We start from the raw sequence: 21,310 nt of genomic DNA, 5'->3' as shown, positions 1-21,310 counted from the left end.
GAAGGGTGCAGAGCACTATATGGCACAGCTATGGGGCAATAATGAACGGTGCAGAGCACTATATGGCACAGCTTTCTATGGTACATCTATGGGGCAATAATGAACGGTGCAGAGCACTATATGGCACAGCTATGGGGCCATAATGAACGGTATGGAGCATCTATTTTTATTTTTGAAATTTATACTCGAGTCAATAAGTTTTCCCAGTTTTTTTGTGGCAAAATTAGGGGGGTCGGCTTATACTCGAGTATATACGGTATTTGGTATTCCGAGGATACAACTTTCCTGACCTATGCGTCCTCCACCGAGGCGAGCGAAGCGTCTCTAAAAAAAAAAAACAGACGGCCGCCCAGCCTGGGAAATTCCCTAGAATCTGGAGGAGTCATGCCAAGGAAGATCTGCCAGGTCAAGCCCTGGTGGATCTACCCTATGCATAATGGGAACGCCAGGAGGGGTGGGTTTAAAGGAAGCCCTTTTCCTACCCTGGCGAGCCTGAAGCCTCTCTTGACAGGAAAAATCCTCCATTGCAGAGAAACAGTGAAAGGAACGAAACTTACCCTTCAGAGGAGGCCGATGAGATTTAGACTGAGGGAGCTCGCCCCTCCGGTGGCCTCCTTAATAATTTGGTTAAGCTTGGAGCCAAATAAACAGGAACCATGGAAAGGCAAGTTAGTAAGGAACTTTTTGAAGATAAGTTTGTCTGCCACGCCTTATGCCAAATAGTCAGTCAGATGGCCACAATATTGCTGGACTCCTGAGCCACGGATGAAGCGACGTCCAGGGAGGCGGATACCATGTACTTCCCTGCATGAGAAATCTGGTACACGAGATTGGCCAATTCCTCCGGACGAGCTCCAGAAAGAATGACATGACGGAGTTGTTTATCCCATGCAGCTATAGACTTTGACACCCAGGTGATGGCAAAGGCAGGGCACAATGTAGAAGCAGCCGGTTCATAGGCAGACTTTGCGAAAGACTCTGTGATCCGGTCATTGAGGGATGCTCTATTCGTAAGCGGGAAGACCATGTTGATGGACAGTCTGGAAACTGGGGGTCCACAGTTGGAGAAATGCTTACCAGTCATCTTCTTCGGCTGTTCCTAGTGCCACTCTGGATCTCTTATGCACCACGACTGGATTTTTGGAGGGGTAAAGCCATTACAAGTGAATATCTGATTTATTTTTTTAGTGGAATAGAACTTAATTTATTCTAGTAAACTTTTATACAAATAATAAATACAGTATAAAGCATGGAATGATAAGCGCCCATAATGTTTATAGAAGTCCCTTCTTCCTAAGCAGAGAATTCTGGTCCTGGGAATTCATGGCTTCATAGTTTGATAGCTCTAACGTAAATGTGGCATTCCCTGAGGTTACTGAGCGCAGATCAGTAGAATAGCCCTGAAAAAGAGAAATGGGAAAATGGTGAGGATTGTAAATGCTTTAGACCAAGCAATAGTTATTGTATCTGATTCTATTATGGTGCCTTTATAGCATGTCAATTCTATACAGCGAGTGAAATAATTATTGAACATGTCTCCAATTTTCTAAGTAAATATATTTATAAATGTGCTATTGACATGAAATTCTCACCAAATGTTAGTACGAACCCATCCAATCTACACAGGCAAAGAAATCGAACCAAAGATGTCCATAAAATAAGTGGTGTAATAATTTAAAATATCACAGATTGAATAAGTTTTGAACAACTGGTGTCATGACTTTCCATGGTTTTTGCACCTCTATCGGTAATTAGAGAGGGATCCTGCCACTGGTGAAAAATATTAGCTGGTCCAACTGATGGCCCATAAAATGTCTCATTACCAAGGTGCCACACAAGAAATATCTCATGATGTGTAAACCCAGTGAGTTGTCTCAAGATTTTTGCCACCTTAGGGTATGTGTCCACGTTCAGGATTGCATCAGGATTTGGTCAGGATTTTCCATCAGTTTTTGTAAGCCAAAACCAGGAGTGGGTGATAAATGCAGAAGTGGTGCATATGTTTCTATTATACTTTTCCTCTATTTGTTCCACTCCTGGTTTTGGCTTACAAATACTGATGGAGAATCCTGACCAAATCCTGATGCAATCCTGAACGTGGACACATACCCTTATTGTTGCAAAACATACTTATGGCATTGGTTACAGAAGAATTTCTAAAGTAGAAGGCTGAAGGCTCCAGTGAGCACTCTTGGGGCCATAATCTGCAAGCGGAAAGAACATAATTTCACCATAAAGCGGCCATGACCAGGTGCTCCCTGCAAGATTTCAAAAGGAGGGAAAGGAATTATCAGAAGAGTTGTCCAAGTGCCAAGAACCAGCTGTGAAGAGCCACCGAAAGATGTAGAATCAGCAAACTACAAGTAATGAACTCAACCACCATGGCCTGTATGCATGCTTACCTGTGAAATACTGGCAGAATATAGTCTGGTCAAATGAGAGCAAAATTGAACTTTTTGGATACCATAATACACACCATGTTTGGAGGCCAAAAGGCACTGCATATCAACCCCCAAACACTATACCAACAGTGAAGATTAGAGGTGGGAACATCATGGTGTGGGGTTGGTTTTCAGCATACAGCACTGGCAAACTTCATATATTTGAAGGATGAATTCACAAATGTACTGAGACATTCTTGAAAAAAATCTGCTGCCATCTACCAGGATGATGAAGATGAAACACGGGTGGACATTTCAGTAAGAAAATGATCTCATGCACACAGCCAAGGAAACTTTCAATTAGTTTCAGAAAAAGAAAAAGCTGCTAGAATGGCTCAGCCAATCACCTGACCTGAATCCAATAGAAAATGTATGGAGGGAACTAAAGCTCAGAGGTTATAAACGGAGTTCATGGAAACTTCAGGATGTGAAGAGTGTTTGTGTGGAAAATTGGGCCAAAATTACACCTGAGCAATGCATGCGACTAGTTTCTCCATACAGGAGGCATCTTGAAGCGGTCATCACCAACAAAGCCTTTTGTGTAAAGTATTAAAATTCTAGTAAGCGTGTTCAAAACTTTTTCCCGGTGTCATTTCACATTATTACACACAACTTAATTTATAGACAGCTATGGTTTGATTTCTTTGCCTGTGTGGATTGAATGGGTTGAAATTTCATGTCAATAGCACCTTTAAAAATATACTTACTTACGCTGGAAGCCTACATTGCCATTATACCCAAAGAAGGGAAGGATGACAGCCTTTGCAGTAATTATCGTCCCATTTCGTTACTCAACACCGACCTCAAATTGTGGGCTAAGATATTGGCCTCAAGAATTAATAAAGTATTAGGTGGAATTATCCGCCCCGATCAGGTGGGTTTTGTGAGAGGCCGGGAGGGCAAAGACAACTCGGTAAAGGTCTTGCACGCTATTTCCTATGCAAAGACAACCAGAACGACGCTGGTCGTCCTCTCAACGGACGCCGAAAAGGCGTTCGACAGGATCAGCTGGAGATACATGGTCTGTACACTTCAAAAATTTGCCTTCCCGCCCCCTTTCATAGACGCTATCATGTCCCTTTATGTAGACCCATCTGCTAGAGTCGGGATGAACGGGATCTTCTCTGAGCCCTTTAAAATACGGAATGGCACCAGACAGGGCTGTCCTCTTTCCCCTGCCCTTTTTATCGTGGTAATGGAGATCCTAATGGAGAGGATAAGACAGGACACTGACATCAAAGGCTTAAGGGTGGGTGGTACAGAGGTCAAGGTGGCTGCCTTCGCTGATGATCTCCTACTTTTAACTACTAACCCAAGATCATCTTTTCCCAGACTTATGTCACTATTCGCAGAATTTGGTGAGATTTCCAATTTCAAAATAAATATGAACAAATCAGAAGCTTTAAACGTCTCAGCAAGCAAATCAGATATCTCTATAATAAAAAAAGACACCCCCTTCAATTGGCCTCCAGAAAAATTGAAATACCTCGGAATACACCTATCGGCTGACCCTTCCTCTCTTTATAAACATAACTACATCCCCCTTTTAGCTAACCTACGTATAGATTTAAAAAAGTACGACCTGCCATATCTATCTTGGATGGGTAGGATAAACGTCATAAAATCCTATATCTTTCCAAAAATCTTCTATATCATGAATATGGTCCCTATAACTCTCCCCAACTCTTTTTTCCTTTCAATTAACCAATTGGTCTCCCAGTTTGTGTGGAAATATAAAAAAGCTAGACTTCCTCTAAAAATCCTCTCTCTACCCAGGGGCGAAGGTGGCCTGGGTCTACCTGATTTTCGCACCTACCACAAAGCAATTCACCTCGCTAGGTGGATAAACTTAACAAAACCCAACCCAGATAACTTAAACACGCAACTTGAATTGTCCCTACTGGGCAAGGGAGCCGATCGTTACCTATGGACTTCCACTATCCCCCCGCACCAGACATTCGATGACATAATTCTTAATACCTTATCTGTCAGACGTGCCCTTGTCCCAAACCACCCTCCTTTCTGCCTATTTCTTGACAAGATCCCACTCAAAGTTACTCCCTGGCTAACAGACCCCAAATACCAAGATGCCTTTGGCCTCTGGGACTCCATCCCTGATGTCACGATCTCCCAATTCTTAGCGAAACAAGTTCCCTGCAATGACAATTGGCCATCTAATGCGACAAAACAGCCCTCCAATCTCCTCCAGAAAATCCATATTCGCCACATCATGTCGAAACGCAATTTAATTGAGAGACCACCCCTCAATTGTTTATGGCTAGAATTTCTGGTTAATTTGAAATCGCCAATCACCAAATTAGTCTCCAAATTATACGCAAATCTCCTTAAGACCTCTAATCAATTTAAACCTCTATACCTCTCTTCCTGGGAGACAGAGTTGAGGATCACACTATCCCCCCGGGAAACTCAACAGGTACTTGTCAACTCTCATGGGTTTTCCAGATGTATCTTATTACAAGATAATGCGTTTAAAATTCTCTCCAGGTGGTACAGAACCCCAGAGCGACTATTTCACTTAGGGCTGGCGGACTCTCCGCTGTGCTGGAGATGCTCCCAGTCTATAGGGACTTTATTTCATATCTTCTGGCTCTGCCCGGGTTTAACACAATTCTGGTCCGATATAAATAAATCTTTACAAAGTATGGGCCTAATGTCGCAAGACCTGAGCCCCCAGGATGTCTTACTTTCCCTCCCTTCCACTACTTTTAAACCAGGGAAGCATGGTCTGCTTCCCATTCTAGTTGCAGCTGCTAAACATCTGATCTCTACACACTGGAGGCAATTAACTCCCCCTACGCTAAAAGAATGGATCTCCAAGGTCCAGGACATCCTTCGCCTAGAAGAACTATCTAGTTGGGAAACTCGTTCCCATGAGAAATTTCAAAATTCTTGGCTCCCCTGGATCCTTGCGGGTTCTGGGATGCGTCGCCGTGACCGAGCCCCGCCCCCCCCCTCCCCAAAACAAAAATGTTTCATCGCATGACCTGCCTCATGTTTGAGCCTTCTGTCCTTCCTCACCTCTTGAAACGACTTAATTGCTTTTGTTTAACTCCTACCGTCATACCCTATAGCCTTCATCCATTTTATATAGTGCAATATCACATTTTTAGGCTATCCTTTTTTGGCCTGAACCAGTATGTTTTACTATGCTCACTAATTTTCCTTCCAGCAATACCCGGTTGGATTTCCTGTAATTTTTAGTGCTTTATTATCTCCTGAATCAACATTTGTTTGGGATTCATATGTGAGCTTTTCTGTTCATTGATATTTGTTTATGTTATTTGAAAACTTTAAATAAAGAATTTAAAAAAAAAATATATATATACTTAGAAAATTGGTGGCGTGTTCATTACTTATTTCACCCGCTGTATCAGAGTAGTGTGAACATGTAAGTAAAGTCTCGGGGTGGGACTGAGCACCTCCACATTGAGCAAAAGTGTTTCTTTTGACCAGAATTTCACTTATGTAATATAAAAGAAAAAGATATTTACCATCAGTTCTGCAAGTGGTGCAAGGGCAATCACAACTTTATTATCTAAGCGATCCTGTATTTCCTGAACATTGCCTCTTCTCTGTGAAAGGTCGGCTAAGACACTGCTCAGGTAATCTTCTCCCATAGTTATTTCCAACCTCATCATTGGTTCCAGAATTTGCTTTCCTGCTGCCTTTATTGCCTACGGGGACAAGCATACGGAACTGTTGTCTTGAGCCACATTATTGAGCGGCTGTTTAATAACTCGTATGATGGCACAGGAAAGTGCACACTTACTTTCTGCATGCATCGTGATACGCAAGCAGACACCATTGTCATCGAAGTGCCAGGTAAGACATTAACTTCATGTACAATCACACCAACATCCTGCAGGGGGAAACCGAGCAATGGACCTTTATAAAAAAAAATGTATATATATAAATAAATAAATAAAGCACACAATGAATGGTATTTTATTTCAGCTATCCATCACCAAATCAGCTTTTTGAGATTGCAATTTATCTAGATACACTGCGTGTAGAAATCACAACAGTAATTTTCCCCACTGTATTTATGTATTTGTAGTAAAGCAAACCTAACATCTAAAAGGGGGCTTCCAGACAACGAAAAACTGTCGGGACTGTTGCCAAACAGTAGAGAAATATACTTTGTGGTACACTTCTATTTCCTCCTCGATTAACCTACCTAAACCTGATGTCTTCATTTCCATGTATACTCCCATAACTCCCAAGCAGCAGGCTTGTCATCATGGGGTTGTATCTGACTGAGAACGTCCCTTCCCTATAACCAATCACTCACTCGATCATGTCACCCGCACGTCTAAGATACCTCTAATACCTTTTATTAGCTTTGAAACTTTACGTGCTCTGTGATTTTAAACAATAGAACAAGTACCCATTATAGTCTATGGGACTGTTCACATGCCTGTTTTTTTTCCACAGACCGTATGTCCATACAAAAATCATGGAGACAGGTCTGTTTTTTACTGGCATGGATGAAAAAGTATCAAATCTATGGGTTAGTGAAAATTATGGACAGAACATGGATGGCATCCATGCAATGAATGGGAGAAGCTCTGTAATTTATTGGCTTATCCAGATGTGAAAAATCATTTATGAAACAGTGATAGTAAAAACTGACCACAAACTGATGACACAGTTACTATTTTTTGTTGTGTACAAGACAAACCTGGCCATATGAATGATGCCTTACTATTGCCCCGATTCAGTCTTGTCTTGAGTACTGCAACTCTCTACTAACTGTTCTTCCCCTTGGTAAACTCTTCCCTCTCCAATTTATCTTGAATGCAGCAGACATATATTTCTGTCCAGCTGATACGCCGATTCCTCTAGCCTGTGCCAGCCATTGCACTGGTTGCCCATTGGTTATAAAGAACAACATAAACTTATCACGCTCACCCACAAAGCGCTCCACATCTTCTCACTCATCTGTCTACCACCCTATTCATGCTCTCTGTTTTGCCAATGATCTAAGACGAACATCCTCCATAATGTGAACCTCGCACTCCCATCTCCCAGACTTTTCATGCGCTGCACCAGTTCTCTGGAATGCACTGTGCACCGTTTGACAAACATCACCTCACTAGTGATGAGCGAATATACTCGTGACTCGATATTTCCCGAGCACACTCGGGGGTCCTCCGAGTATTTTAGTGCTCGGAGATTTAGTTTTCATTGCCACAGCTGAATGATTTGCAGCTACTAGCCAGCATGAGTACATGTGGGGGTTGCCTGGTTGCTAGGGAATCCCCACATGTAATCAAGCTGGCTAACAGATGTAAATCATTCAGCTGCTGCAGGGAAACTAAATCTCCGAGCACTAAAAAAATACTTGGAGGACACCCGAGCAACGAGTATATTCGCTCATCACTACACCTCACTAATCTAACTGTTCCCCAACTACATTTTCCTCAGTTTTGTCCTTTCCATCATTTCTTCCCACGCAATCATTAGCACTTTTGTATCAGGTCATATACAGATAGTGGCTGGTGACTGGCTCATGCAGCCTTAGACGAGTACCCTTATTATAAAAATGGCTGAAGCATACGCTAGAATCTATTTTACCTTTCATGTCATTCCACCTTCACTATAGATTGTAAGCTCTTGTGAGCAGGGCCCGCACTCCTCATTTCATTTGGGTTATTACATTTTAGGGCTCATTCAGATGTCAGAATTTTTACGTATGAATTCCATCAGTGTTTTTCACCTATCATAGTCTATGGGTCTATAAGCTCAGTTAGACCATGCACTATTACATACAGGTATTTCCCCCTTTCTTAAGGTTCGCTCCCATGACTGTGTAAATTGGTAGAGTGCAATTCAATAAAAAAAAACAACCAAAAAAAGGGACTGAACTCGTTCCACTGTCATTCAATCTGCTGGGCAGATGGGAAACTAAATAATTCAAAACTGGGGAGTAAAAAAATATTGCACACAGATGATAAAAAAATCATCCCACTCTCCTGGATGGGAATGAGAACAATTTTTGTTTCTAACGTGGTTCACCCCTTCTTAAAAAACAAAACTCACATCTGGTGAACATTTCAAAAGAGTTGTTGTGCAGGACCAAGAACAAGTAACAGCTGACTGGAAAGGATGCCAGGTATCGGACCCCCAACGACCTGATAATGATGAACTATCCAATGGCAGTGTTTCACCAAATCCGGTCCAAGAGGTCATGTGTTCAGGATTTTCCTTAGCATTGCACAGGTGATGGGATTATTGCCTGCACAGGTACTGCAATTATCACCTGTGCAATACTAAGGAAATCCCGAAAACATGACCTCTTGGGGGCTCTTGGACTGGAGTTGGAGAGCATTGCTATAGAACATGTCTATCACAGCCCATCGAGAAACATGACATGAAATCGAGCCTCCTGATGAGCCAGAGAGGCGAAACGCGTTTAGGCTAAGTTGACAACAGGCGGGCGGCAGTGCATCTGATTGATGAGTATCAAACTTTGTTGGCCTGATAGGCTCTAGCTCTTGCAAGATAGTGTATATCAAAAAACGTATTCAATAGCTTTGAAACGTGATGTTTACCACTGTATGCATGCACAATTTCATGAATCTTGTGAAATAGGTGCCATGGTATCGGAGCTGCAGCAAATAAGACTGGGGCCATTGATGCTAGATACGCATGTTTAAGAGTTAAAAAAATAAGCTATCAAATGACTCTAGAATATAGAGGCCACTACCCGAGGGACCTATAATTCTAGTAATTGGGTGCAATAGTTGGTTTTGCATTTGAGCCGGGACCAAAGATATCGTAAGAATATATTCTGGATATCCTTTGCCAGGGTATATTTATAATCAGGCTTTTTTTGCAAACTCTGCCACCGATACGCCTAAGCTACATGTTCTCCTGTTGTTTTTAAATATGCACAGTGTGGGGTTGAGGACTCCCTAGACATAGGATTGGTCTATGTATAGTGTAAAGGGGTAACCTTTAGTGCAATTTTGTGTGGGTAGCGGGACCCTGTGGGTTTATCAGGGCCAATCTAGGGACCCCAGGGCCAGCCATCGCGGAGCTGGGGCGCCAACACGTTTCCCCTAGGGTGCCTACCCCCGCAGATAGGCAGTTCTACAGCATAGACATGTACTAGGGACTATTCCTTTCCCCCACTCTAGTTTTTTCACGGTGTGTTGTTTTCTTTGGTCTGCCATTGGTTGTTGGCATTTTAGATATATATTTAATAAAATTGTATTTTTAGGGTATTTCATGATTACATATATAGAAATTACTACCCCATTGTATTTATTCCAAATAAACCTAATATAGAACATGTCTCTTTAAAGTGAACCTGTCAGCAGGATTTTGCGCCGTAAACTACAGACACTGTCAAGTTGGCGCCGTTATACCGATTACAAGAATACCTGGCTTGATGAAATCCGTCTTGTGGTTCTTGTTAAATCTTTATTTGCAGTTTTCAGTTAATGATATGCTCGTCCTTCGGAGCGGCCTGTGGCCTGCACCCTATTTTACATACTGAATACACTATTGTTTGGCAGGAAAAAATAAAAAATAAACATTCATCATGCAGGGTAGCATGATACAATGTAGGATATGAATATGTTCATTTTATTTAGGCATTCTGATTTGTTGAAAATATAATAATCTTAATCAAAATGGCACTGGTGGCCGCACCTGCGCAGTAGCATCTATCGACCATCCGATAGATGCTATTGCGCAGGCGCCGCCATCTTGATGGTGCCTAATTTTTTCTCTCTCTCTTTTTGGAACACGATGGATGCTACTGTGCAGGTGTTTATAATAAATGTATACAGGCATATTATCTATTGTATCCTGCTACGGCACAAGCGCCGCTATCGACGCCTGCGTGATGAACCTTAATTTTTTTTTTCATACAATTTTCTATTCAGCATGTAAAATAGGGTGCAGGTCACAGAGAGATCAGTGACCTGTCATAAGCCCACACAGATACATACGTAAGCATAAGACCACAAAAAAGCTGCCCAGAGCCCCCATGCACAGCCCCCATATCCAAAACCCTCGCCCACAGGCCGCCCAGGAGCACAAGAATCTCACTGAGTGAAAACTACAAATACAGATTATACAACAACCACAAGACGGATTTCATCACCCGAGGTATCATATTAATCAGTATAACGAGCCGACCTGACACTGGCTGTAGGTTATTGTGCACAATCCTGCTGACAGGTTCCCTTTAAACGCATGTACTATTGTGACATTTGATCCCTTTAAAGGGCTGGTAAGATAAATTTCATAAAAATCTGATTAAGGCCATAGATGACAACTCGTTACATGTAATATTGTGCAAAACCTGGTATAAGTAATAAAACATAAGTGCTTCCTCACCGCTGAGGTACGAGCTGTGGATGCCGTTTTCCACTGCTTCTTTGTAGCTGTCCGTATTGGATGGCAGATTACCAGAATATTCAATAACTGGACTGTCATCAAATAGGGGTCTTACTTCCAGCTCTACCGTGACTTGGTGCCGGGTGTCACCCATCGTTCTGTCCAGGGTATCTATTCAGTAATAATAGAATAAAACACACAGCATGCAATTAGTGTTATTAAAAAAATCTACTTCACAAATATCAGCGTGGATTCAACCCCTGGTCATTAACAGAACAGGCCCGTGAGCCTCAGCACGGGTTACAGTCTGGTGTATGGAGAGACGAAGACTGGCAGAGCCTGAACGCCACTGGGCAAGCACTGATTAATCTCATCCATTATTTATTAGATTGCGCCCTCATTTACTGAACAATGAAAGATTTTATTTTCTTGGCAGTGTAACAGCAGAGGGATAGTTATAAGAGATCGGACAATGGAGTGACAACTATATATCTACCCCAGGAGTTGTCCCATAGACATTCACAGGACAGATGAGAAATGCATGATGGCTGGGCATCCGGCTGCTCAGACGACAACTGATCCCAAGAACAGGGAAAAACAGGATTTTTGGTTGCTTACCGTAAAATCTGTTTCTTGAAGCCTCCATTGGGGGACACAGGAACCATGGGTGTATGCTGCTGCCACTAGGAGGCTGACACTATGCAAATAAAAAAGTTAGCTCCTCCTCTGCAGTGTACACCCCACCGACTGGCATTATACTCTTCAGTTAGTGAGAAAGCAGTAGGAGATAATGAAACAAGGTTGAAAAACCATAACCACAAACTTGAGAACTGTAACGTGAGAACAGTCATAGAACAGATAACAACAGAAAACATTGGGAGGGTGCTGTGTCCCCCAATGGAGGCTTCAAGAAACAGATTTTACGGTAAGCAACCAAAAATCCTGTTTTCTTTATCGCCTCTCATTGGGGGACACAGGAACCATGGGACGTCCCAAAGCAGTCCCAAGGGCGGGAAAAACAGACTTCCATCAGGTCAGAGGACTCACCACTGCCGCCTGCAGGATCCTTCTGCCTAGGCTGGCGTCCGCCGATGCGTAGGTATGGACCTTGTAAAATTTGGCGAACGTGTGGATGGAAGACCAAGTTGCCGCTTTGCAAAGCTGTAGGGCGGAAGCCCTGTGGTGCACCGCCCAGGAGGCGCCGACTGCCCGGGTAGAGTGAGCCTTAATCCCAGGAGGGGGCACTCTGTTCTTGACCCGGTAAGCCTCTAAAATTGCCGTTCTGATCCAGCGAGCAATAGTCGCTTTAGAAGCCGGCTGGCCTCTGCGTGTGCCATCAGGAATGACGAAAAAAGAATCCGTCTTCCGGAAAGAGGATGTTCTATCCAGATAAATCCTCACTGCCCTGACTAGGTCTAGCTTGTTCAACGATCGCTCCAGAGGATGAGTCGGTGCTGGACAAAAGGAAGGTAGAACGATGTCCTCGTTGAGGTGGAAGGTGGAAACCACCTTAGGAAGAAAAGAAGGTGGAGGTCGGAAGACCACCTTGTCCTGGTGAATGACCAAAAACGGAGGGCGGCAAGACAGTGCCGCCAGCTCGGAAACGCGGCGAATGGACGTGATGGCCACAAGAAAGGCCACCTTCCAAGATAAAACTGATAGAGGAATCTCCCTAAGAGGTTCAAAGGGAGAAACCTTCAAAACGTCCAGTACCAGGTTTAGGTCCCAAGCCTCCACAGGGGCCCTGAACGGCGGGACGGCGTGGGCTACCCCCTGAAAGAAGGTCTTAACCTGTGGCCGAGAGGCCAAGGTCTTCTGAAAGAGGATGGAAAGCGCAGAGACCTGACCCTTCAGGGAACTAAGAGCCAGGCCCGAATCCAGTCCTGCCTGAAGGAAGGCCAAAAGAGAAGGCAGAGAAAAAACCATAGGCGGCACGCGGTTGGACTCGCACCAACGGAAGTAGGCCTTCCAGGTGCGGTAGTAGATCCTGGAAGATGAAGGCTTCCGAGCCTGAATCATGGTGTGAATCACCCGGTCCGAAAGGCCGGACGCTCTTAGAACCGCGGTCTCAACAGCCACGCCGTTAAACTGAGCGACCGAGAATTCGGGTGGCAGATCGGACCCTGGGACAGCAGATCGGGCCTGTCTGAAGGCACCAGGGAGCGTCCGCGAGAAGGTTGACGAGCTCCGCGAACCAAGCTCTCCTGGGCCAATCCGGGGCGATCAGGATGACCGTCACCCCTTCCGCTTTGATCTTCTTCAACAGTTTGGGAAGTAATGGAAGGGGTGGGAACAGGTAGGGCAGCTCGAACTGTGACCAAGGAATGGCCAGAGCATCGACGCCCACTGCGAGAGGATCGCGGGACCTGGAGACGAATTGCGGAACCTTCCTGTTGATTCGAGACGCCGTGAGATCCACATCCGGAGTTCCCCATCGAAGACAAATCTGATGGAAGACCTCCGGATGCAGGGACCATTCCCCTGCCGCGAGACCCTCGCGGCTGAGGAAGTCGGCGGCCCAGTTTTCTACGCCGGGGATATGCACCGCGGATATCACCGGAACCGTTGCCTCTGCCCAAAGGAGGATCTTGGATACCTCGGCAAGGGCCAAGGAGCTCCGAGTCCCCCCCTGATGGTTGACATATGCCACAGCCGTGGCGTTGTCCGTCTGGATCCGGACTGGAAGGCCCCTGAGGATCCTTTCCCAATGGCGGAGGGACAGAAAGATGGCCCGAATTTCGAGGACGTTGATCGGCAGCGCAGACTCCTGCGGCGACCAACGGCCCTGAACCGTCAGGTGGCGAAAAACCGCACCCCAGCCGATCAGGCTGGCATCCGTTGTCACCACCTGCCAGTGAACCGGAAGGAAGGACCTGCCCTGGGAGATGAGAGGAGACGTCAGCCACCAGTTGAGAGACCGCTTGACCCGAAAGGAGAGTCTGATCGGCCGATCCAGGGAGAAGACCGACCTGTCCCACTGAGAAAGAATGGCTTGCTGAAGGGGTCGAGAATGGAATTGGGCGAAGGGAATCGCTTCCAAGGTAGCTACCATCCTCCCCAGAACCTTCATGGCCGATCGGAGGGAGGGAGGCCGAGGACCCTGGAGCAAGAGTATGTCCCGACAAAGGGTGGATCTCTTGTCTTTGGGAAGGAAGACTCTGGACTGACGAGTGTCGAAGAGCATGCCCAGAAAGATGATGCGCTGAGAAGGAATAAGGCAGGACTTCTTCCGGTTGACCAGCCATCCGAAACGGGATAAGGTGTCGAGAACAATGGACAAGCTTTCGTGGGCCTGAGCAAAGGACGGAGCCTTGATGAGGATGTCGTCGAGGTATGGGAACAGGACCAAGCCTCTGACCCTCAAAATGGCCATCAGCGCCGCCATGATTTTCGTGAACACCCTTGGCGCGGTTGCGAGACCGAACGGCAGGGCGACGAACTGAAAATGATCTTGTTGCACTGCAAAGCGCAGGAAACGGTGATGTCCGGGAAATATTGGAACATGTAGGTAGGCGTCCTGGATATCTATAGAGCATAGAAATTCCTGAGCCTCCATGGAAGCAATTACTGAACGAAGGGATTCCATCCTGAAGTGTCTCAGGCGAACCCTCCTGTTCAGCAATTTGAGGTCCAGAATGGGACGAACCTTGCCGTCTTTTTTCGGTACCACAAAGAGGTTCGAGTAGAAACCCGTGTACCGTTCCTTTTCTGGGACGGGAACAATTACCCCGGATTTTAGCAGAGAAGCGATGGCTGCGAAGAAGCCCGGAAACAAAGCGGGATCTTTTGGAGGACGAGATTGGAAGAAACGATCCCTGGGTCGGGAGGCGAACTCTATTTTGTATCCCGAGGATACAACTTCCCTGACCCATGCATCCTCTACTGCGGAAATCCAGACGTCCCTGAAACGGAGAAGACGGCCCCCCAACCTGGGAGTTGGGCTGGAGTCTTGCCGAGAGTCATGCGGAAGTGGATCTTCCAGTCCTGGGCCTGGACGATCTACCCTGGGAATAGCGAGGACGCCAGGACGGAGTGGGCCTGAAGGACACCGCCTTCTTCTCTTGACGTGCCTGTGGCCTCTGTTGCTGCTGGGAAAAGGAGTTTGATGCAGCGAAGCGACGAAAAGGCCGAAACGAGCGAAACTGCCGTCTAGGGGGAGGGCGACGAGGTTTAGCCTGGGGGAGAAGGGAACTTGTGCCCCCAGTGGCGTCCTTAATGATCTGGTCCAGCTGGGAACCAAAGAGACGAGAGCCCTGGAAGGGCAGACTAGTGAGGGACTTTTTGGAGGACAAGTCCGCCTGCCAGGCCTTGAGCCAAACGGTCCGGCGGATGGCAACGGCATTGCTGGAAGCCTGAGCCGCACAAGAGGCGACATCCAGGGAGGCGGAAACCAGGTATTCACCCGCGTGGGAAATCTGGTTGGCAAGTTCCGCTAATTGCGCGGGAGGAGCCCCGTCCAGGATACCTCGCCGTAGATCCTTGGCCCATTTTGAGATGGATTTTGAAGCCCAAGTGGAAGCAAAGGCTGGGCATAGCGCTGCTGAAGCCGCTTCAAAGGCAGATTTCGCGAAGGATTCTATAACTCTGTCGTTAGAATCCTTCAGAGACGCTCCGCCGGACAGTGGAAGCACCGTGTTGGTGGACAGCCTGGAAACCGGGGGATCCACCGAGGGAGAGACCGTCCAATTGGCGGTAAGATCTGGTGAAAAAGGATATAACACCCCCAGGCGTTTTCCCCTCTGAAAACGTCTGGTCGGATTCTCTCTCTCTCTGGCCAGGATTTCCTCGAATTCAGGATGAGGAGCAAAAAATTTTTGAAGGTGGTTTGGCCCGTCTAAACGAAACCGCCTGATCTGCGGGTTCCGTAGAGGGATCCTTAATGCCACAGGTTTGGTTTATAGCCCGAATGAGGTTCTGGACCGACTCACTCATGGTGGCGATTTGGCTAGGATCCAGCTCCGAAATCTCCTCTGAGGGCGCATCAGATAAAGCCTCGCCTGACTCAGGGGAGGAGGAACGGTGCGACACCAACCGCGGGGGAGGGCCGGGCGGCGAGATGGAACGCGAAGAGGACTCAGACCGACGTTCCTGTCTGGACCTTTTGTAGCTTGGCAAGGAGGTCTCGGGTGGCGGTTCCTGCGACCCGCTGGCCACGGCAGGGGTCTGCAGGGGTAACCGATCCAGCGCGGACACCAAGGTTTGAGATACCCGTGTTAAATCGGCCACCGATTGTGACAGAGAGGCGGCCCAGCCTGGGATGGGGGGATCACTCTCGGGCGGAACAGTCGGGGGATCCTGGGCGGTGGGAACAATCGGGTTGCTGCAGGACTGACACAGCGGAGAGGACTGACCTGAGGGAAGTTTGCTGTTACAGGACGAACATGCAAAGTACGTGACTAAGGCAGAAGATGAAGAGGTAGGGGGGCGAGAGCGGCCCCCTTTAGAAGACATTTTGAGAGATCCCTGAAGATGCCAGTGGGTTAGGGGACAGTGGGGCAGAGAAGGGTGTCAGTCTGCAGTGCAGCTACTCACGGACCCGGTCCTGGAAGATGTCCCACTTGTTGCTGTATTCTTGCGATGCTGAGCCCACAGAAGATGCGGGCGAAGGAGCGTGGCGCGCTGCGTGAGGTGCTGCGAGGGCTGCTTGCTGTGTGAAGCGGCGGAGCCAGACGCAGAGGCGCCGGTGGGCAGGGCGCAGTATGTCGGGCGGGAAAAAGCCCGCCCGCAGGAGCGGAAAAGAAGAGGCCGAAAACCGGAAGTAGGCCCCGGCCGAAGCCGGGGCCTAAATTTGGAACCGGCGGCCGAGAAAAAGAGCCGCGGCGCCGAAATAAAGCGCCGGAACAACGCGGCGTGAGGAAGGCTGGCGCCGCAGCCTGCTTAGGCTGCGCCGCTGAAGGGCGCCGCAGAAAAAAACACCCACCTGCGGCGCCAGCAATGTGCCGCAGGGAGACGCGGCACGACAGCCCGCAGGGCTGCCGCGCTGAGGAAGCTGAGCTGCGGCGCCAGAAGATGTGCCCAGAGTAAGAACCGCAGCGCTGGTAATGCGCCGCGGAAAGTGCTGGGGGGATAGAGCGCGGTGGCCTAAAAGGGGGGCCCCTCGCTGAAGACAGAAGGCCCTTGGTAAAAGGGAAGAAGAAAGGCGACAGGGAGCCCCTAACAAGAACCCCCCCTAACAAAGATCCGGGATGGGAAGGGGGAAAATACTCACCCAAACATCCCACGCTGGTACTAACCTTGAAAGGGTTTGAGACGTCCAGGGAGCTGATGGACGTCCTCGTCTCCTCCGACCGACAGGCTCTGGTAGGCGAGTGGGTGGGGGACGGAGCCAGGACCGGACTTCTGAGCACGCTTGTGTGCTAGGATCTTGGTCTGGTGAAGGATCTATGAGGATACGGGGTGGCAGTACACGCCGTACTCATAGTCCGCTTTGTGGGGCTACAGGTGTGACTGTTCACCCTGTATCCCTCCGGAAAAAAACCTGTAAAGGAAACGACGCACATTGAGGTAGATAAGGGTCTAATGAAAGACCCGTGTCCACCTCCTACTGACACTAAGCTAAACTGAAGAGTATAATGCCAGTCGGTGGGGTGTACACTGCAGAGGAGGAGCTAACTTTTTTATTTGCATAGTGTCAGCCTCCTAGTGGCAGCAGCATACACCCATGGTTCCTGTGTCCCCCAATGAGAGGCGATAAAGAAAGTCTTGTATGAATAAGGCGTTAGTGATTATGTGTGACCACCGCTCCATTAAAGGGCATTTCCAGCTCACACATTTATCGCATATCCAGAGAACATGCCATAAATGTAAAGTAGATACGAGTCTCAACAGCGCGACCTTCATCTATCCACCTCCTACTGCACGCTGCTGTCAGTGAAGACGCGGCTGGAATTCCCATACAAGTCATCGAACATGGGGGCCACCTCTCCACAGACAGCATCTTCTGTCAGGACCTCATTGTAAAGGTACCATTAAAGTTTAATAAACTATCAAAAGAAACAATTTCTTCCAATTGCTCCGTAGACACGCCTGCTCAGTTGGCGAAGCGTGCATGTGTATTCAGTAGGGAGAGGTGTCTCATCTTCCCTGAGAACAAAAGGATCTAGCACCAAAATTCAGCATGACTGCCCTTTCTTTACCCAACATCATCTGCTGAGGAGGAGTTTGGAGACCCCCATAAACATAAGCTAGTTCACTGGTCCCACCTAAAATGGCAGGGATTTGTATGGGGGCCTTAAAGGGGGTTCTCAAAATGCATCTTCAACAGCACACCGCACTACTGTGTGGCGGGACACTCCTGAAGATTGACAATTCAGACCTGAGCTACGGTCATGCTGTTGGTCCGAATTGCGCCCTCCGTGCAAGTTGCTAGCACAGAAAGCGTTATTTCCGCCGCATAGGAGAAGTGTAGGGGAATTGAAGTTGGCAGGATCCAGCAAGCTTCAGAGCGAGAATTGGGCTGTAAAGGATATAGAGGCCGCTCGTGCCACACTCTCCTTGCCCAGGTAACCGGCCACTCAGACAGCAGCCATGAACATTATATTACAAACTGAAAAATCCCTCCATCCTTGAAAATTGCAAACTAGCTTATTTTTATAATCACTTGCCAATTTTACTAATTTCTGAACTTGAGGCAACTCTTGTACAAGGGCGCTCCCATCATCTTGCATGACCGAACTGCTCCATTAATAATGTCTATGCGATAATCACATGTAAATGAATTTGAAACTGTACCTGATGCTCGGGAACCACTGACAATGGTTTCCCTATACGCAACCTGCAGGGGCCCTAAGTACGTTTCCAAGCCGTACTCCCTCCGTATGCGGTCATGTATGATCTCTATATGAAGTTCTCCCATGCCACAGAGAATGAACTAAAATTCAGAAGAAAAAAAAGGGAAACATACAATGAAAAGATAAATCTTAAAAAAAAATTGAATTGTGCAAGTCATTAAGTGCTGCATGAAATCTATTTAACCACTGAACTACTAAAGCAGATTTACTATTTAAAAAAAAAATATATATATTGCACGCTAGACAGAAAAAAAAAAAAAAGCTTACTGACCCGCACTTTGGGGTAAATCAGAAATGTGTTGAATTCCAAATGCAGAAAACAAAGTTGTAAGTAAAAAGGAGATTTTTGTGTACTCACCGTGCCAATCATTGGGGGACACAGGACCATGGGTGTATGCTGCTGCTACTAGGAGGACACTAAGCAAACAAAAGGTTAACTCCTCCTCTGCAGTATACACCCCTTCACTGGCTACAATTTCACCAGTTCGGTAGTAAAGCAGTAGGAGCATGAACAAATGACAAACTATGTCAAAAACCAAGGGATCAATACAGTGTATCGTATCGTATCATATCGTGAGTAACAACAAGCCAAACAGGCTAACAGGGTGGGTGCTGTGTCCCCCAATGATTGGCTCGGAGAAAACGATTTTACGGTGAGTACACAAAAATCTCCTTTTCTCCTACTCCTCATTGGGGGACACAGGACCATGGGACGTACAAAAGCAGGTCCTGGGTGGGGAGCAATATGCTAATACCCCATGTACCACTGGCTTACGGCTAAGGAACTGCCGCTTGCAGAATGCGCCTGCCAAAGGCGGCGTCTGCAGAAGAGAGAGAATGAATGTGGTAATGCTTGGTAAAAGTGTGCAAACTGGACCATGTCGCAGCCTTGCAGACCTGCTGTGCTGACGCCTGGTGCTGAACGGCCCACGAGGCGCCCACCGACCGGGTAGAATGGGCCTTGATCCCAGCTGGGATAGGAACACCCTTGGCACGATAGGATTCTTCAATGATCGACCGAATCCATTTAGCTAGAGTAGCTTTGGAAGCGGGAGAACCCCTCCTTGGCCCCTCTGGAAGTACGAACAGGACATCCGACGTACGGAAAGGAGCCGTCCGCGAGACGTATCGACGAAGAGCCCTCACCACATCAAGAGTGTGCAGAGCCTTTTCAATTCGGTGGACCGGTGCCGGACAGAACGAAGGCAGAACAATCTCCTCATTGAGGTGGAAAGAAGAAACGACCTTGGGCAGGAAAGCGCGAGAAGTCCTCAATACCGCCTTGTCCGGATGGAAGATTAGAAGCGGAGGACGGCAGGAAAGCGCAGCCAACTCCGAAACCCGTCTGATGGACGTAATGGCCACTAGGAACACTACCTTCCAGGAGAGGATGGTCAGAGACACGTCTTGCAACGGTTAGAAGGGAGACTCTTGGAGAGCTCCGAGAACTAAATTAAGGTCCCACGGATCCAAGGGCATTTTGTAGGGAGGTGCCACGTGGGAGACTCCCTGGAAAAAAGTCTTCACCGGCAATCTTTCGCTGGAAAAGGACTGACAATGCCGAAACCTGACCCTTAAGAGAGCTAAGGGCAAGTCCCAACTCTAGTCCCGACTGAAGAAATTCCAATATGGCAGGGATAGAGAATACCAGAGGGGATCGTCCCTGTGCGTCACACCATGAGAAGAAAATTCGCCAGGTACGGTGGTAACAGCGCATGGAAACAGGTTTCCTAGCCCTGATCATGGTGGAAAACACCTCGGGAGTGAAACCCACTTGGCCTAGAATCCAGGATTCAACGGCCAGGCTGTCAAAGACAGGGCCCCTGAGTTCTGGTGGTAAATGGGGCCCTGTGAGACCCGGTGACCAGTTGAACGAGTTCCGCGTGCCATGCCCGGCACGGCCAGTCCGGCGCGACGAGGATCACTGGTACCCCCTCTGCCCTGATCTTCTTGATGACCCTGGGCAGCAAGGGAAGACGGGGAAAAATGTACGGGAGACGGAACTGGTGCCAAGGCAAGACCAGGGCGTCTGCTCCGATGGCCCGTGGGTCGAGAGACCGAGAAAAGAACTGTGGAACCTTGTTGTTCAACCTGGATGCCATGAGATCCACATCCGGGGTCCCCCAGCGATGACAGATGTGCTGAAAAACCTCCGGATGAAGAGACCACTCGCCCGAGGCGAGGCCCTGGTGGCTGAGGAAGTCCGCCGCCCAATTCTCCACACCTGGAATGTGAATCGCCGATATGGGCGAATGATTGGATTCCGCCCAGTGCAGAATGTGGGACACCTCGAGCATAGCCATCTTGCTGCGGGTTCCCCCCTGATGGTTGATGTACGCCACAGCCGTGGCGTTGTCGGACTGGATTCTGACTGAGTGACCCACCAGAAGGTGGTGAAACTGGAACAATGCCAATCTGATAGCTCGTATCTCCAGGAGATTGATGGGAAGGCGAGACTCTCGAGAGGACCACCGCCCCTGCGCTGTGTGATGATTGAAAACCGCCCCCCAGCCTATGAGGCTGGCATCGGTGGTCACCACCAGCCACTGCACAGGAAGAAAGGATCTTCCCTGGGTTAGGGAGGACTTCAACGTCCACCACCGGAGGGTCTTCCTGACCCGTGGGGACAGGATGAAGCGGCGATTGAGGGAGGACGGATTGCCGTCCCACGCTGACAGCAGCGCATGCTGGAGAGGACATAGATGG

At 47.7% G+C, this 21,310-nt stretch overlaps 1 protein-coding gene across 4 annotated transcripts in view; it reads right to left on the bottom strand.

The window, feature by feature from the left end:
* Window positions 1–1,175: 1,175 nt before the first annotated feature.
* The window catches only part of GFM2 (GTP dependent ribosome recycling factor mitochondrial 2), an 85,837-nt gene continuing 65,702 nt past the window's right edge, over window positions 1,176–21,310 (bottom strand). For 3 of the 4 annotated variants that reach the window (XM_069750410.1, XM_069750397.1, XM_069750401.1), the window contains 5 exons: window positions 18,546–18,684; window positions 10,815–10,985; window positions 6,232–6,347; window positions 5,954–6,136; window positions 1,176–1,400 (listed from right to left, as the gene is read on the bottom strand). In XM_069750410.1, the coding sequence (XP_069606511.1) occupies window positions 1,275–1,400; window positions 5,954–6,136; window positions 6,232–6,347; window positions 10,815–10,985; window positions 18,546–18,684 (735 nt within the window). In that variant the 3' untranslated portion in view covers window positions 1,176–1,274. Of the gene's footprint in view, window positions 1,401–5,953; window positions 6,137–6,231; window positions 6,348–10,814; window positions 10,986–18,545; window positions 18,685–21,310 lie in introns of those variants that run through there. The other variant, XR_011318277.1, reaches the window with a different exon arrangement.

The sequence above is a fragment of the Ranitomeya imitator genome, chromosome 1 (genome assembly GCF_032444005.1).
Source record: "Ranitomeya imitator isolate aRanImi1 chromosome 1, aRanImi1.pri, whole genome shotgun sequence".
Taxonomy (NCBI): domain Eukaryota; kingdom Metazoa; phylum Chordata; class Amphibia; order Anura; family Dendrobatidae; genus Ranitomeya; species Ranitomeya imitator.
This window is presented reverse-complemented; position numbering and strand designations above follow the sequence as displayed.